The sequence below is a fragment of the Myodes glareolus genome, chromosome 2 (genome assembly GCF_982192425.1).
Source record: "Myodes glareolus chromosome 2, mMyoGla1.1, whole genome shotgun sequence".
Lineage (NCBI taxonomy): Eukaryota > Metazoa > Chordata > Mammalia > Rodentia > Cricetidae > Myodes > Myodes glareolus.
The window spans coordinates 126324915-126342466 of NC_142027.1; the positions used below are offsets into that span (position 1 = coordinate 126324915).

At 43.4% G+C, this 17552-nt stretch overlaps 1 protein-coding gene across 11 annotated transcripts in view; it reads right to left on the reverse strand.

Moving 5' to 3' along the window:
• Positions 1 to 17552, reverse strand: part of Hectd4 (HECT domain E3 ubiquitin protein ligase 4) — a 175434-nt gene that overhangs the window by 42536 nt on the left and 115346 nt on the right. For all 11 annotated transcript variants that reach the window (XM_048447438.3, XM_048447441.3, XM_048447445.3 and 8 more), the window contains 15 exons: positions 17282 to 17484; positions 16152 to 16287; positions 14773 to 14955; positions 14172 to 14336; positions 13719 to 13888; positions 12294 to 12409; positions 10877 to 10980; positions 8244 to 8405; positions 7976 to 8124; positions 7288 to 7367; positions 6834 to 6997; positions 5098 to 5335; positions 4238 to 4374; positions 3704 to 3830; positions 1964 to 2101 (listed from right to left, as the gene is read on the reverse strand). In XM_048447438.3, coding sequence (XP_048303395.1) covers positions 1964 to 2101; positions 3704 to 3830; positions 4238 to 4374; positions 5098 to 5335; positions 6834 to 6997; positions 7288 to 7367; positions 7976 to 8124; positions 8244 to 8405; positions 10877 to 10980; positions 12294 to 12409; positions 13719 to 13888; positions 14172 to 14336; positions 14773 to 14955; positions 16152 to 16287; positions 17282 to 17484 — 2272 coding nt within the window. The remainder of the gene's footprint in view (positions 1 to 1963; positions 2102 to 3703; positions 3831 to 4237; positions 4375 to 5097; positions 5336 to 6833; positions 6998 to 7287; positions 7368 to 7975; positions 8125 to 8243; positions 8406 to 10876; positions 10981 to 12293; positions 12410 to 13718; positions 13889 to 14171; positions 14337 to 14772; positions 14956 to 16151; positions 16288 to 17281; positions 17485 to 17552) is intronic.

Below are 17552 nucleotides of genomic sequence, written 5' to 3' on the forward strand. Positions count from 1 at the left end.
TAATAAATCTATAATAATATCTATAATAATAAACCTGTAGTCCTATTAGATATGTTTTCAAGGTTAAATAGATAGATAGATGTTCTTCAAAAACTTCAAAGACCTACAGAATATGACATTTAAAATGTTTTGTTAACATAGGATTTTTTCATTGACAGTGAGATGCATTTGCTACTGACAACATCAATTTACTTCAGAAAGGCTGATGGACATTGAAGAATCTCCCTACAGACCTTGTTTTCAATGTGGCAAAGTTAGCCATTTGAGCAACAAACTGTTCTTGCCTTGACTGCTGACAGTATAGCATTTAAACTGAACATGCAGGACACAAAGGGAAGCAACTGTCAAACTTTGCCAAAATGAGGCAGGACAGTCCTTGAAAGTCCTTCTTCATAAAAGTCTGCCAGATATTCTGCAGGACACAAAGGAAAGTGACTGCTGAACTTTGTCAAAATAAGGTGGGACAATTCTTCAATATTCCATAGAAAAGTCTGCCATATATTCTAGGCCTGTAGGCCAAAGATGGATGTCCCAATGTTACAGAGGAACCCTGGGTGACTGTCCAGGCAGCCAGATGATTCTGTCATTTTGGACTCGGGTAATATTATATCCTTCTGAGGTCTTTAAAAGAGTTGAAGACTAGATAGTTATAGTTACAGTTTTCCTTAGCTATGATAGGTAATTTAGGCACAGAGCTTTGGACTCATCAAGATAGGACAGATAATAAAGTGATTTCTCTAAATTTGTCAAGTGCAAAGGGACTGGATATTCCATATGCAATTTTTTCAAAGATTTATTTATTATGTATAGACAGTGTTCTGTCTGCATATATGCCTGCACTCCTGAAGAGGGCACCATTTCTCATTGGAGATGGTTGTGAGCCACCATGTGGTTGCTGGGAATTGAATTTGGGACCTCTGGAAGAGCAGTCAGTGCTCTCAACCACTGAGCCATCTCTCCAGCCTTACCTGTAATTCGTACTTAATAACTGTTCTTACTGTATATAATCTTACTATGTTAAAGTTAAAACTTTTCTTTTTATTTAGTTAAAATGGGGAATATGAGCCTGGAATGAGAAGTCAGACCTGAAAGATCACATGCGAAATGATTCCATTTGTAACAAATGTCCAGAATAGGTAAACCCACAGACAAGAAGCAGAGACACAGTTCAGAGTCTAGGGAGAGGGAAGGATGGGCAGATGGAGAGCACAGAATTTCTCTGGAAAAATGAATATGCTAAAGAATTAGATAGAGGAAATAGTTTGGTGGATCCCATGGAACTGGAATTCTTGGTGGTTGTGAGCTACCATGTGGGTGTTGGGAACCAAACTCAAGTCCTCTACAAGAGCAGCCAGCACCCTTAACTGCTGAGTCACTTCTCCAGCCCCAGCTATCATGTATTAGGTTAAAAAAATTAGATTAAAATTCTTTGTGTATATGTTTTTCTGTTGTTTTTTCAAAATGTGTAACATTACTTTTGTGAAAAGCATATTTAAATTCTAAAAATCTCTATAAACCATGGTCATATGGTTTTGGTGTTTTAAGTGTTTTATTGTTTGTTTGTTTTTGAGACAGGGTTTCACATAACCTAGGCTGTTCTCAAGCTGTAGCCAATGCTGACCTTGAACAGATCTCATTAACTCCAGGAGAGTGCCACCATTGCCAGCTAAACTTGTGGCTTATTAACTCAGAGTTCATGCCTTTGCCAGGAAGCCTACCTGAAGCCCCACTTCCTTCCTTTACTCTCAGCCCTGCCACAGCTGCTTATGCCTAGTGAAGTTTGGGCACATGGGGGAAACTACCAGAGGCCACATGACATCTTGTGACCTCCCAGGATACTTGAAGGCTTCACATGAGAATCTGGAGGTCAAGTCACTCAGAGAAAGATCACTCTAGGGAACCAACAGCTGCTCCTTTCAGAGGAACTGCCACACACAGAGCAAGGAGGAAGCAAAAGCAAAACCTTTTCGAACTTTGTCAATTGTGAACTTGTTTGCTTCATCTTTAATGTCCTCAATGGTGGGAAGATAAAGGTCTCTTGGGATGCCGCCGTTCTCCTCATAGAGAAATTCAACTGTCTGCCGGGCGATATCCACCATGCCTGCAAACATAGCACACCAAGTAACTCCTCAGGAAACATAGTCTTCAGACCAACAGGGCACTTACTCGTGCCTGGAACGAAACAATAGAGAATGTTTCCATGCCCATGCTGGGAGGACAGTTTGTACTCAGTTTAAACATTAAAGATATCACTTCTAGGAGCCTCAGATCTATCTTGCCAAGTGTGCCAAGGAGTGAGAGCACCTGAGTTAGCACTACCAGTATGCATCAGCAGAGCAGGAAGAGCTGGAGCCCCAGGCCAGGATGGTTAACAACGCATACAACTATGCTGCATTTAACTCTGGCTAACTGAAGAACAAATGGGGCAAATGGAGAGGAGGAGAACATAAGAGCAGTGTTTGCTTCTGACTCTGCAGATCTTGTGCTACAATAAGCACACTGTTTAGAAGGGAGAGAGGACACTAAGAACCTTCTACTCACTACTGAGATGTGCTGTGGGATTTTTGTTTGTTTTGAGAGGATCTCACTATGTGGCCCAGGATGGTCTTGAACTTGTCACTTTGTATCACAGGACTGCACCACTATATTCAGCTGCTTTGTTTTTCCTTTCCATAGGAAAGGATATGATTATACTTATTAGCGAAAATGGCATTATCATATTAATTATATTAATAAGCCAAGTAAAGAAATGTTCAAACAGTAACAAAACAAAAAGCACTGCTGTAGCTGTTTCAGACCCACAATCCGTAGCCACTGCGGACAAGACAATATGGGTTGACAAGAGACTGTTTTCCAGCCCAGCCACCATACAGCTACAGTCTTCCATTCACTGGCTTTTCTATAATGAAAAGGGGTAGCAAAGTGAGCATATTTTAAAGGAAGGTGCAATTACAGAAGGATGCCATGGAAAGCAGCAGTCACCAGGGTGGGCAAGAAGCTGGGCTCAGCATTACAAGATTACAGAACAGTAATCTTCTGTAAGATTACTTACAGAAGTATTAAGTATTTTGTATCTTTTTCAAAAGGAATAGTACAGAGGAGGAAAAACTACTGTTTAAGGAACAAGTCAGGGGACACAGGGAAATTCCATGTTAAACCTTCCAGGTCTTGTGGGTGGTCCATTAGCCTTACCCATAGGACTTGGTGACAGCATCTGTCCTCTGCGTGCTGGGAGCTAACCCCAACCTCCTTCTCACCTTTGTCACCACTCTGTTGAAGAGGAAATGGCACCACCACCATCATTGCTGCTATGACACTGAGGACTGTATTGAGAGCACTACTATACACCAGGATGTGTTCTTAGGAACATTCATTGATTTCACACATGCTCATGAGGTAGAGACTCCATTCAAGATGGGGAAACCCACGCTCCATCAGCAGATATGATTGCATCTATGATTGCAGATGTGGACACTCTTCACCAGGCCACACAAGGCTCCCAGGGCAACTACTCCAGCTTCACAAGTCACTCTGACAAGGAAGATGAAGTCTAGCAATGAGGGCAAAGGACCCTGAGTTCACTGACATACATGGGGTAAGATACCATCAAGCTAGATATGCCATCTGAGGAGCACTTCTCAACTCTATCTCCCTCATCCCTCAAGCCTCTGAGAGACTCTTCAGGTAACAGAACACAGCAGACCTAGTTGTAAAGCACCCTTGATCTGGTCCAGGCCCGACTTTCGCTCAGCTTCATTGCGGAAACGTCTTCGGATGGTAGGAAAAACCTTGGTCTCCCATGCTTTCACCAACAGGGCATAATGGTCCTCCTGTGGGAAGAGGAAGCCTGTGATCTGAGGAAGAACTTCATGCCGGCACCTGTAGGACCTGTCCTGCTCAAGTCTGGCCTAAACACAAACATTTAGGCACCCCCCCCAGAAGGTCTTCATCCCCCACCACAGCCAGCCCCACCCCCAGCAAGCCCTTCCGCCTCAGCAAGTGCCTCTTTCCCTTCAAAGCCACCAAAGGGTTCTCACTATAGTCTAGGATACCTGCTGAGCTACCTTCAACAGGTAGACCTCTCTAGGGCAGCCCAGCCTAGTAGACATGGCTACTCATGGGCAGTTCAGAGTGATGCATTTGCCAAGGTAACTACTCACACAAGGACACAGCTGAAAGCTAACATCATAGGTTTTATTCCCAAGAGTCCTGTCCTGTAAGAGCTGTGGGCTCTTACCTGTGGGATGTCATCATCATCATCATCATCACTTTCATCATCTGCAATGGGAGGTGGATGGGGGTCTGGGCCAGAAGTGATGAAATTCTCATAGCTGAGTTCGACTTTATAATGGCAGGAGGTATCACTATCATATTCTGTAACAAAACACAGTTAGACCCTTTCTCTTTCTTTACCTTCTATCTTCTTTCATAGGTCTAGGGATGGGACCTTATCTATTCTAGGTATGGCTTCTACCACTAAGATACATGCCTAGCTTCTGTGTGTGTGTATGTATGTATGTATGTATGTATGCATCTATCTATCTATCTATCTATCTATCTATCTATCTATCTATCTATCTATCTATCTATCTATCTATCTAAATGTTGAAATAGGGTCATGTTAAGTTGCTCAGGCTGGCCTTGAACATACTCTATAGCGCACACAGGCCTTGAATTTATTATCCTCCTGCTTAAGTCTCCTGAACACCTAGGTTTATAAGCCTGAATCACCTGACCAGGCTTAATATGATTTTTAAGAAATGATCAGGAAACATTGCAGCACAGTTTTCTATCCATGTCCTTAATTCTACCATTTTATTATTGATGATCTCAGTTTAAAGATATTTTTTAAAAATGAGTAACACTATCAAGTGAAGTAAGTGATTTCACACAAATGTCAGGGTTCTTAGCTTCCTACACATACTTCCTATACCTACACTTTTATGTAGTGGGAACACTCCAGTTTGATACCTTCTCCTGTGTCTTTTTTTAGGAAAGCCTCTCACCGCACTTCAGATGCCCACCCTAAGTGGACTTGTGAAATTCACAGCACTCCTGATAGCACTAGCAGCAGGGCTAGAAGATGATGTGGCTTACGTTGCTGGGCTGTGGCCACTGCAGCAATTCGGCATGGTGGCCCATGAGTGCCTGGGTCTGATGCAATACTGGTACCAGCATCGTTGTCACTGTCAGATGCCATGGCAAATGGTAGAGCCTCAAAGTTAGCGCTGATCTCCTCTGCCAGATCAGTGCACAGGTCCGCAGCATTACGATGGGCCTGTCCTTCAGCATAGGCAAATGGGCGGGAGCCAAAATTGGCTCGAGTTTTTGTGTTCTAGAAAAAGCAAATAAAAGATTTAGGATTATTTAGATTTTCTTTCTTTCTTGTTAAACAACAAAGTGCACTTCAGTGAATATTAAGCCTAAAGAATGGCCCAGGAAAGGGAAGCAGGAGAAATATGCAAAGGAGCAGGCATGTGTGTGCTGTGCCTGGTGTGCTGCAAAAAACACCACACATGCTCAGGTTCCTTGCCACTCATTGTCTCTAAGGCTCTTACCCTCTCCTGGTTACCAGTATTTTACTACATAGCCCAGGCTCACCTCAAACTTTCAATAATCATCTTCTTTCAAAATTTATTTTACGTACACAAGAATTTTGCCTGCATGTATGTCTCTGTATCTCATGTGTGCCTGGTATCTGAAGATGCTAGAAGAGAGCGTTTGGTCGCTCAGAACTGCAATTATAGGTGGCTGAGTATCTCCAGCTCCAACAATCTTCTTAACTCATCCCTCAAGAGCAGGATTACAGGTGTCCACACCACACCTGGGTGCTGCTCATCTCTCTCTCTCTCTCTCTCTCTCTCTCTCTCTCTCTCTCTCTCTCTCTCTCTCTCTGCAACATTCTTCCATTAACTTTCCAAGACTAGCCAAGACTAGCTAATGTCCAGGCCTGGCTTAACCATCATGTCTTCAGAGGGCAGGGATATGCTTGGTACTCAGAGACTAGTTCCCACTCTAAGTACTTATTAGTTTGTGATTATATACATATGTTTCTGTGATTATCTAATCAATTTCCAATTCCTCCAATTGATTATAGTGTGAGAGAGATGGACAGCATCAACACTTTGTTCTCTGCTTCAATTCAGAACATGATGTGCTCACACATAGACTCTGGGTATATATTTGTTGAATGAATGAAAGCAAGAGACAGGGTGAGACAGGAAGACCAGGGAAGCAGTTCATCTTGAACATGGGTTCTGCTGCTGCCTAGCTGCTGAGTACATGAGGATGGGCATCTGACTACAACCTGGAAAGTAGACACACATTAGGGGTTGCAGCATGTCCCATAGAACAGCAGGTGAAGGGTGCTTCTTCAAAGTCAACAGAAGCCCTTGGGGAGGAAAAGAGAGAGAGAGAGAGAGAGAGAGAGAGAGAGAGAGAGAGAGAGAGAGAGAGAGAGAGCACTCTAGGGGAAGAGGAGTATTGAACTTTTGAGTCTTTACCAGAAGACAACTGTCCAGATTTCTGTCATACTACATGACTTAGAAGGTCAGTTTTACAAGCTTTTTTCAGAGACATTTCACTGCCATTCCTTTCCTTGTTAAGGAATGATGGCTAAGAGGTGGTCAGAGCAGATTCATACTAAATTCTGGACACAGCATTGTTTGAACTAAGACTGCAGGGTTCACCAGGGGAAAGAAGCACTTGTCCAGGCTTGCCATGTCCTATCACTGTGCAAAGTATGGCTAGACAAAAGCTTTTCTCATGTCTCTTCTGGTCAGAAAGACATTTCCTTAAAGAATTTATTCTTCTTTCCTATCTTGGTGACTTGCCTTTTTCTGAATGTGCACCACAGGCCACATTCCCCCAGAGACATCTTCCAGGTATGGTGTGAGACGCTGCCCGCAGTATGTGAAGTACACCCGACCTTTGGCTGGCTGCCCTGGAGGAGGCGGGGTCCCCTCGGTCCTTTCCCAGCCAATTCCTGCCACATCACCTACAACAGAAAGCAGGAAGGGCACACATTTTCCCATTTTACTATCAAGTGAACTGCTAATTTGCAACCACGTGACTGAGGGACTAAGTTATAAGATAGAGGCTCTAAGGATAATGACGTCAGAATGTGAGAGCTGTGGTATAACTTGCAGACAAGGGCAGGTGTTTGGTTGTCATTCAGAGACAAATGGCCCATTTCCAACTGCCAAGATTATTTTAACTTTAATCCATCTAGCACTAAGGCTGGTCCCCACAAAAGCATGCAGAGTCAGAAGGCCCCACTGCACTCACCAGGAGAGAGTGTGACATCTAGGCGGACACTCTTCCACTGTAGCAGACTGGAGCCATTGTAGTGTACAGCTCGGCCATTGCTGGGAGGAGAACAAGGGGTCAAAGCTGAGACTCACCAGCCATGTGGAGGGACAGAGAGAAGAAAGGAGGGAGAGAAGGGGCAGGCAAGGAGGATACCCCATAGTTGTAAGCAATGCTTTCCTAAACACTAACAGATTTCCAACTGGCACTATCTACATATGGCTTAGGGGTATTATACTTTGCCTTTAGTATTACAACAGCCTAGTAAATCCCTAGCCTACATCATAAGCACCATGGTATATGGGTTCAAATATGTTTGGGAAATGAAGAAAAATAAGTCTATTGTTGTAGGATAACTAGGAAAGAATGGTATTGAGGAACCATAAACAACCAAAAAGGAAAACAACACCTTGCTGTCCCCACTTCCTCAAACACACAACCTCACTTTGGTTCCCTGAATATCCATAAACATCTATAGGAAATCACTTTCCCAAGAATACTGACCCACTTTTAAGACAAGGTTTCACTATGAAGCCCTGGCTGGCCTAGAACTCGCTATATAGACAGGTTGCCCTCAAATTCACAAAGATTTGCTGGGATTAAAAGCAAGACCAACCATGTCCAGCAGTACTTTTTCTCTTTAGCTGTAGCAGGAACAGTCACTTACTTGTGGAAAAGGCAAGTGCCGACTGGATTGGTCCATGCCCCATCACGCTTCTCAGCTTCTGTAGCAAAGCCAAATGAGACGATTGGTCCAGTGTCATCATCAGTATCTCCATAGGAAACAATCTCAATCTCCCAGTAAAAAGATGGGGCCTGAAGAGACACCAGAAGAGAGTGAGACTCAGAAGGCAACAATAGACAAGGGCATACCACCTACCTCTTCTTACCAGTTTGAAGTATGGGAAGAGGCAGGGTTGCCATGAGCTTCTCACCTGAACTGGCAGTGGGGAAGTGGCATAGATAAACGTGCCCCGGGGAAGACCTCCACCAGCGCTGGGATCAGCCAGGAAGGTGACAGAGGTGAGGTGAGATGAGAACATGCAGGCACGAACTGGAGGGAATACTCGAGAAGGGCTCCAGGTGATCTCTTTGGGCTGCAGGAGGAAGAATTTCACTCAACAAAGCAGGTAAATCTCCTTACTCTCTCAGAGAAGAAAATCATTTTTAACTGATATGATTAAAATATTGTTTCTCTGCTCTTTCTATTTTAATTTTTTGCTATATGGTTGGGAAGGAATTCCAATGTTTTACACCTGCTAGGCAAGGACTCCCATTCAACTACACCATCCCTGTACACCCCTAAATAGAAATTATATTAAAAATATATCTTTGGGCTACAGAGATGGTTTAGAGGTTAACCGCACTAGCTGCTCTTGCAGAGGATCTGAATTTACTTCCCAGCACTCAATTCTAGGGGTCTAATGCCCTCATCTGGTCTCCTCAGGTACTGTGGTGCATACACAGGCAGGCAAAACAACCACAAAGTAAGTCTTTAGAAGAGGAAAGTCTTATTTCTATTTTATTTTATTTTGTTAAGTCTAGCTTTTTCCCCAACATAAATTTAATTTTTTGCTTTGTTTATATATTTTTTTATTTTTTTTTTATTTTTTTGTTTTTTGTTTTTTTGAGACAGGGTTTTTCTATGTTGTCCTTGCTGTCCTGAAACTTGCTCTGTAGACCAGGCTGGCCTTGATAACTTTCCCTGTGTCTAGTCCTACTGAAATTACTCTCTTGAATCCCATCTGCTGGGGCTGGAGAGATGGCTCAGCGGTTAAGAGCACTGAATCCCATCTGCTTATCTTCATACTCAGCTTTCCATTTCTCCTTCTTGTGCTTGTAATGATATATATATATATATATATTTGGTTTTCCCCTTAAATGACATTTTTCTCTCATCATGCTCATCCTCACATAGTTCAATATACACATAATACAATCTTAGTTTGGTGCATAAAGAGAAGCTGTATTCCAAGGACACTGCTCAGATGGGTAACAGTGTGTGTTGTAGGTCAGCTGCTTGTCTCCTCATGCTTCTAATACTTCACTCAAGTGCCAGACTTCCCTATGAGACACAGCTCCTCTCCACCCACCAATTTCAACACATCCTACACAAAGAACTGTAGCCATGAGAAGACAAGGCTGCAATCACAGGCCTGCCAATAGCAGCCCAAGGAGTAAGTGTGCACAGCGTATGAATGGTGGACACTGCTGTTGATGGGCAGTATAGAAAGGGACTCACCAGGGAAAAGCCAGATGAGAACACACTTGCCTTTTAAACCACACCTCACTGCTTTTCACCACAGTAACTGAAGATGCTGAGATGCCAAGTGATGTTTGTGTATGCTTTTATTAAATGCAGCAGTTTATTTACATGCCTCACATAATATAAAATCTGTCCATCTCAAGTTAAAAGTCTGTGTCTTTTGGGATGTTTGTGGAGCCATGTAGCCATTACCACATTCTGGTCTAGAGCATTTGTTTTCTAACTGTAAGCAATCCCACACTCATGAGAAGTCAAGCCCTAGTCTTTGACTTGCTTCTCTCCTCCCCAAGCTCCTGTTGACATCAATCTGCTGCTTCATCTTTTCTGTTCACATAAACAGAATCAGGAAATCTATGGTACTGTGTAGGTGGCCTTAATGCAATTATGCCATAGCTTGTTGCTTGAATAGTATATTTTACTAACTCATTCAACATTTGATGGGCATTTCAGGTCATTTTCACGTTTGACTATTGTGAATAAAGTTGCTACAAACATTAAAAAGGCAGCAAATTTTCATATTTGCTATTTTTATGTTTTAATTACTATCAGTCATGTTCTAATACAGTGCTGAAACCTTTTAATACAGTTCTTTGTGTTGTAGTGACTGCAAACCATAAAATTATTTTCATTGCTACTTTGTACCTATAATTTTGTCACTGTTATGAATCATAATGTAAATATTTTTGAACACAGAGGGTCACAACTTACAGGTTGAGAACTACTGTTCTAATACAAAGCACATAACTTTTTAGTTTTGTGGGTTTATTTATTTATTTTGCATACATGCAATGTAGATGCATTGGGTGTCTCCTTCAGTTCACTTTATTTTTTGAGATAGGATCTTTCACTGATTTGGTTAGACTGGCTGGCCAGGAAACCCCAGAGGTACTTCTTTTTCTGATACCCCGGTATGGGATTACAGGTGCATGACTCCATGTCTGGCTTTTACAAGGGCGCCGGGAAACCAAACTCAGGTCTTCAAGTTTGCATGGCAAACGCTTTACCATCTCTCCAGTTCCCTAATTTTTTAAAAAGTTTTTTTTTTGTTATTCATAATTCAAATAAAGTAATAAATTCTTCTCCCTACTATAATACTCCAACATTCAGAATGTCAGTTCAGTATTCTCTGACATCCAAAGGTGACAGTACAGCTGCAAAAGGACTGGACATGCTCATTTTAGGCAAGAGTTCCTCCTCTATGCTATCCTCGCAGTCCCACATGCTCGTTCTCATGCTGTACTCTACTGCCTGTCCCTCTTTAACGGCAGAGTCACAGTCTTCAGGGAGGCATTTAGGTCTCACCTGTCTCCGATCAGCCTGCAGTGGAGGTGGAGGGGGTCGAGCACAGTCCCGGTAGAGCATCCTGAGCCGTTCACACTGCACCTCAACAACTCCAAGTCTCTCTCCTGTGGAGGGACACAGAAAATGAAACCTGTGAAACAGCTCCAAGAACAGCACCACAACAGGAGTATTCACCTACAAAGACCATCTCCATCCTTACAAAACAGGAGTATTCACCTACAGAGACCATCTCCATTCTTACAAAACAGGAGTATTCACCTACAGAGACCATCTCCATCCTTACAAAATAGGAGTATTCACCTACAGAGACCATCTCCATCCTTACAAAAGAAAAATGCCCTGTGCCATTTGTATTTTCACAAAGTTCAGCAGCAAGGCACATTGGGTGCAGGTCTGGCCCTGGAGTAGAGCAGCCTAGATTTGGAGCATCAGCAAGGATAAGGTACTCCCATGTCTTTCAACTGCAACCCAGGGCAGTGAGGGCACCCTCGCCTACAGGGATTTTGAAGACAAGATGGTGTAACTCAAGCCAAACTTTTAGGCAAGACTCAGACATTGGATAAACACTCAGGAAATGACAACTATGATTGTTATCATCTGAAAAATGGAGCCCACCTCTTTATTTTATGTTTTTAAAATAGGGTCTTTGCACATAGCTAAGGTTGACCTAAAATTAGCTCTAGCTGACCTGGAAGTTCTGATCCTCCTGCACCAATCTCCAGAGTTACAGAAATATAAGAATACCCCGACTCATGCCAGGTGAAGGTCATTACACTTAAAATTCAAGTTGATTTTAAATATTAATGTTGGCTGGGCATAGTATTGCATGCCTTTAATCCTAGAATCCAGGCTGGTGGATCTGAGTTTGAAGCCATCCTGGTCTACATCAAAGTTTCACATATTGGAGAGGTGTCTCAGCAGTTAAGAGCACTGGTTGCTCTTCCAGAGGACCCTGGTTCAATTCCTAGCACCTACATGACAGTTCATAACTGTCTATAACTCCAGTTCCAAGGGATCCAACACCCTCACAAAGACATATATGTAGATGAGACATATAAAATACAAACAAATTCTTAAAAATTAATTAATAAAAAAAGTTCCAGACCTGCCAAGTCTACATAGTGAGGAGAAAAAAAAAACAAAACAAAAAACAAAGCAAACCAAAACAAAAATTCTGTAATTCTTAAATGCAGGCTATCCTGAGGAAATCACCACAGACTCTTCATATTAATGTAAATGTAGAAGAGAAAATACGAAAACACTCAGGCATGGGCTGGTGCTCACTGAAGAGTACTGCTTTTCTGGCTAGCAGGGGACGAAGGGAGCCCTGACACTGTCTTTGGAGTTCAGTGAATGTGGCCTGTGGGTACACACATCATTCCACAGGACATGGCATCGGCACTCATTTGGCACTCACCAGCACTGCACTCCTGGGCTACGAGGTTCAGAACTTCCACGGCTGCTGGACACTGCTGTATGAATTCCTCACAAAACAGGCTGTCTTCTAAAAGCTGCGCCATGACCAGGCATGCTCTTAATGTTAAAAGATTCAAAACATTTCAAAGTCATCAATGTTCATTCTTTAAGATATCAACTGTGAAACATTTCAATCAGTTTTGTCATTTTTACATCTTATTTTTCCAAAGCAGACTGGCTTGGAAATACATAGTTGGTCCTCCATATCCATGAGGGTCTGGACCTATGGATGACCATCCAAACTAAAAATATGTGAAAAAAGCGTCCCCTGAAGAAATGTGTATGAACATTCTTTTCTGGTCACCATCCCTGAACAACACTAACTAGCACCACAATCCTTCCACAGCGTTGGCACTGCACAGGGAGTCCAAGAAATCCAGAGACTCCTTACAGTACATATGGGTCCCATGCTTGTGTATTTGGTCCCATTATACACGAAGGTGTGAGAAGCCACATGTTTGGCATTTGAGGATGGCTCTGTAACCAGTTCCCCAAAGACACCACGAAGCGGCTGTCTAAGAAACCTTTTTCCCAGTCATTGCTGTGATGCAGTTTCCACTAGGAGACACAAACTGCTGGGTGGCCACATGCCAAAGCTCCACCTCACTGTGCCTTGTGAGCAATGACAGAGCTCCAGGAATAAGAGGGAAACAGGTGGAAAATCTATATGCTGATCTCTCTCACTTGAGTCACCAGACATTTGAAAAGTTTCTGAGAAGTTCATTGTCAAGAGAACTGTGTTACTCTTGTTTAGCAGAGAGTAAAAATATTTGTAGACAGAGATATTCCCTCTCTGACATAGAACTAAAAGCATTCTCTCATCTTCCTGTCACCAGGTTGGAAGGTGATGGACCTGAGTCATTTAAGAAACGTAGCCAGGCAGTGGTGGCACACGCCTTTAATCCAAGCACTTGGGAGGCAGAGGCAGGCGGATCTCTCTGAGTTTGAGGCCAGCCTGGTCTACAAGAGAAACCCTGTCTTGGAAAACAAAAAAAAAAAAAAAGAAAAGAAAAGAAAAGTGGCTTGGGAGGGAGGAGGAGTACAAATGGGAGGGGGGGGACTGTGGTTGGCATGTAAAATAAATAATTTTTAAAAAAGAAAGAAAAGTGGCCATGTGATCCTGTAGTGAACCAGGTTCTTTAAGCAGAGCAGTCAGTGCAGCATCAAGTATAAGTCACACAGCACACTACAGCAGCAGGTCCTCTCAGGGGAATGGCTCAGCCTTCTGAGGCACAGTAATTTGGGAGGCAATTGGAGTTGAAGAAACTGAGACATGAGCTTTGGTTTATAGTGTGTGACAATGGTACCTGTTACCTAGCTGACATGAGCTTCAGGCTATGAACCCTCTAAGGCCAGGCCAACTTACCTTGTTCGAATTTCAGCCAGGAGCCGGACAACTGCCATGACAGGTGCTGAGCCATCTCCTGTTGCAGGCAGCGAGGTATGGATAGAGAGGCTTCCCTCTTGAGGAAGCAGCATGGACTGCACTGCCTGGACTACCTTCTCAGTAATGGACAGCTTATGAAGAGGCAGTGCCTATGGTGGGAGTGAAGGCCCCACAAAGGGGACAGGGAACAGAGGTGTTATGAATATGTGGCTATCAAAATCACTGCAGAAAATCATAAACTGGGTCAAAGCAACCAAAAATAATCTATGAAATTTCCCCAGCTAACAAATGATGAACTTTCCCACCAATGTTGAAAATCTTTACAATCAGTATGTAAACACGTATCACAGGTGAATGTGAATCCCTTCTCTATAGTGTTTGCATGCCCCCACAGCAATACAGTATTGACAACACAGGTAAGCATCACCTTACCTCTGACCTTGGAACACAGAGTCTAGACAAGGGAATAGTCAGTGTGTCTGCTGCTTGAGACGTCCTTCGGCAGTCTACAGGAGGGAATCTGACTGTAGCTATACCTTCCTGTTCATTGATAGAAGCCACAACTCCAATGCTTCCTGATATTCCTCTACCTAAAACCTAGAGATGGAGATTATTAACACTGCCTGCCATGGTCAAGTGGGAGCAGCTATCTAAAATGACAAGAGGAAAGGACTATACAATTGTCACTGTCAGTGCTATAATAAACCACTGATTCTGATGGCGATCCAAGCCCAAGACATGATCAAAATAGCAGGGCCACAACCTCACAGCAATATGAGACATGCCATCATCTTAAACTTTCATCATCAATGCTACCCTAGGATATGAATACCATAGTTAACATCATACAGTTCTGCATTAACATTTGAATAATGTACAGAACGATGTCGGTGAGAACCCAGGACTCTCTCAGATTTGTTCCTTAACATCAAGGAACAAGGATTGCTGTCCTTCTGGGTAAATGATAGCTCTCTAAGGCCACTGGTTAATGGAGCAGGAGTAATAGTGCTTGGGGAAAGCAGTGGTGGGTTACCTGGACCTCGGAGCCTATCTTGATTGTCTCTTTAAAGCCTCCAAGTGCACAGAGTGCAGCAACAGCCTGGCGTGCGATCCTCTGAAGTTTGGCAAGTTTCCTGCCACTGCTGCTGCCATTTTCCAGGATACTTTCTGCATATTTCCCCAGTTGTGGAATGTACATCAGTGCTCTGGACAGAACCTGTGTGTAACAAGGAGGATGACAGGGCCTGGAGAGACAGCTCCACAGTTAAGAGTACTGGCTGCTCTTGCAGAGGACCTAGGTTTGGTTCCCAGCACCCACATGGTGGTTTACAACTATCTTTAACTCTAGTTTCAGGGGATCTGATGACAATCTCTTCTGACTTCTACAAGCACATGTCATGCATGTGGTACACATATGTAGGCAATACATAAGGTATGCAAATGTAGGCAATACACTCACACTAAGATAAAATAAATGAATCTTTTTTTGTTTACTTTGCTTTATTTTTGAGACAGGTTTCTCTGTGTAGCCTTGGCTGCCCTGGAACTCAATCTGTACACCACACTGGCCTCAAGTTCAGAGATCTGTCTGCCCCTGCATCTTGAGTACTAGGATTAAAGGTGTCTGGCCTTTAATTGCCTGGCCAATAAATAAATAATAAGGGGGAAAAAAAGGAGGCGAAGCACTGGGAAGAAAATATTGGCTACTGGTCCCAAGAAGAGTGGAATGACTAACAGTGCCCTGGGGTCCAGCTATCACATGAACTCTGGATATAGAAGAGACCAAAATTATTATACCAGGTGTGACCAGTGACATTCTGCCCACAGGTGCCTTTGTATAATCAGACAGATCTAGAAGTATACAACTTCATAATATGGGATAATCTAATACTGTATTACAAACCCACTAAAATCAAGCAGTCATTCACCTGAGGGAGCACCACCCCCAAGGCTTGTATCTCAACATTCAGCTCTAGGGCATGTTTCAGGCTCTGGTCTGATGAGTGGCAGTGGAAAGGGGAACTGGTTATAGAGTTGCAGTACAGGCAACTAGACTACCGTTGTGATGGAGCGATGCAAGACAGAGCACTTGGCAATGCAATCACACACAAAGGCCTCCTTAGAACTGCAGGTGTGCTGAACATGGCTAATAACTCAAGGATACATGACACCATAATGTCAGTACCACACTGATGCAAGCAAAACGAAACAAGAATTGCCACTGTCTCCCTGACCACTGTCCTGTTGTCTGCAAGTCTGCAAAGTCAGAACCAGCAGAGGCAGGGGAGACTACAGGAGAGCGGGAGGGTCTGACTAATTGGGAACACTCTCACCTGGGAAGACCCTTGCTATGTATGACTAGAATGCTGCTTCATTCTTGCTCCCTTGGCTGAGCAGAAGCCCCATGCTAACCTTTTCTGCCGTTGTGGTCCAAATCTGAGCAGCATTTGATTCAGGCGCCATTAGCAGGCTATGAAGCAAGGCAATCACTTCTGCAGCCATGCTGTTTGCCACATGCCCACTGATGAAGGGTCGCACAGGGTCAGTCCTACAAGTGCCAACATGAATAACTTTCAATGCTCAGTGATGTTTAAAAGTACAGAAAAGTGATTTCAGAGTGAATGATGATAAAAAGATTTCCTGCTTATACATGGCAAAGGGCTTACATTTGACTGGGAGTTTACTGACTGACAAGTCAAGCAAAATCAACACTAGGAAGAAACCACTTCTTGAACTTTCTTTGTGCTATGTGAAGAATCTGAGTATCATCTGTCTCCCAAGGGTTCACAGTAATTAAAAGTGGTACTGATGGTAGGCAGTGAAACCTATGGGAGGTTCTTAGATCACTGGGGACTTGCCTTTGCAAGGCTTATATCCAGCTAGGGTTGTATAAAATAAAAGCCTGAGTTTGGCTCCTTCGGTGCTTTTTTAGCTCCTAACTTGAAATGTAAAGCAGTTGCTTCTGACAGGATCTATTACCATATGACACAACCAAGAACTGGGCCAATACCAGTACCATGCCCCAGAACCTCTAAACCAGATCTAACCAGTATCTCAAGTTAGGAAGTGCTGACTAGCACACTCTGCAACAATGGATCCTAAGCTGTTTTTCTGTTTTTTTGTTTTGTTTTGTTCTGTTTTGTTTTGTTTTAACCACAGAAACCTTGGGAATCAAAGACAGGCACAGGCTGCAGCTATTCCTCACCTATGAGTGCACAACACCATGATAAACTCCTTGACTCTAACCCTAGAAAGAGAGGTGTGTGGTCAGTTGGGACAGTGAGGAAGCACTATGTGCAAAGCAGTTCACTAACACTCAGAAGACTCCCTTAGCTGCCATGTCCACTTGGCTCTCATGGCAGCCTCAGCACTGCCTCTGTGGCTCTCCCCTAGAGCAATCCTACAACCATGAGTGGTTCTGGCCCCTCCTTCTTATTTTCAGCAGGTTAAGGGATGGCATACAATTAAAATCCTACTATCAAACACATTATGTAGTATGTCTGGAAGAATCCCAACAGGTGGTACCTCCTTGAGAGGCCTACCTGGCAAGTTCAGAGTTCCTCTCTCGGCAGATGGAGGTTTGGGCAGTTTTCTTTTTGTCCCCCGTAGACAGCCCGCTCACAGACTCCGGGTTGATGGATTCCACTGGTGGTCCGACACTGACAATGAGGCCTGACTGTGCCCACTTGGTTGCTTTCCGGAGGGCAGCTGAGGCCTCCTCTGTGATCACTTCACAGCAGCCACCCTGGGTTCGGGTTGAAGACAGCACACTATTCATTTCATTCTTCCTAACTTATGTTCTCTCAGATCTCT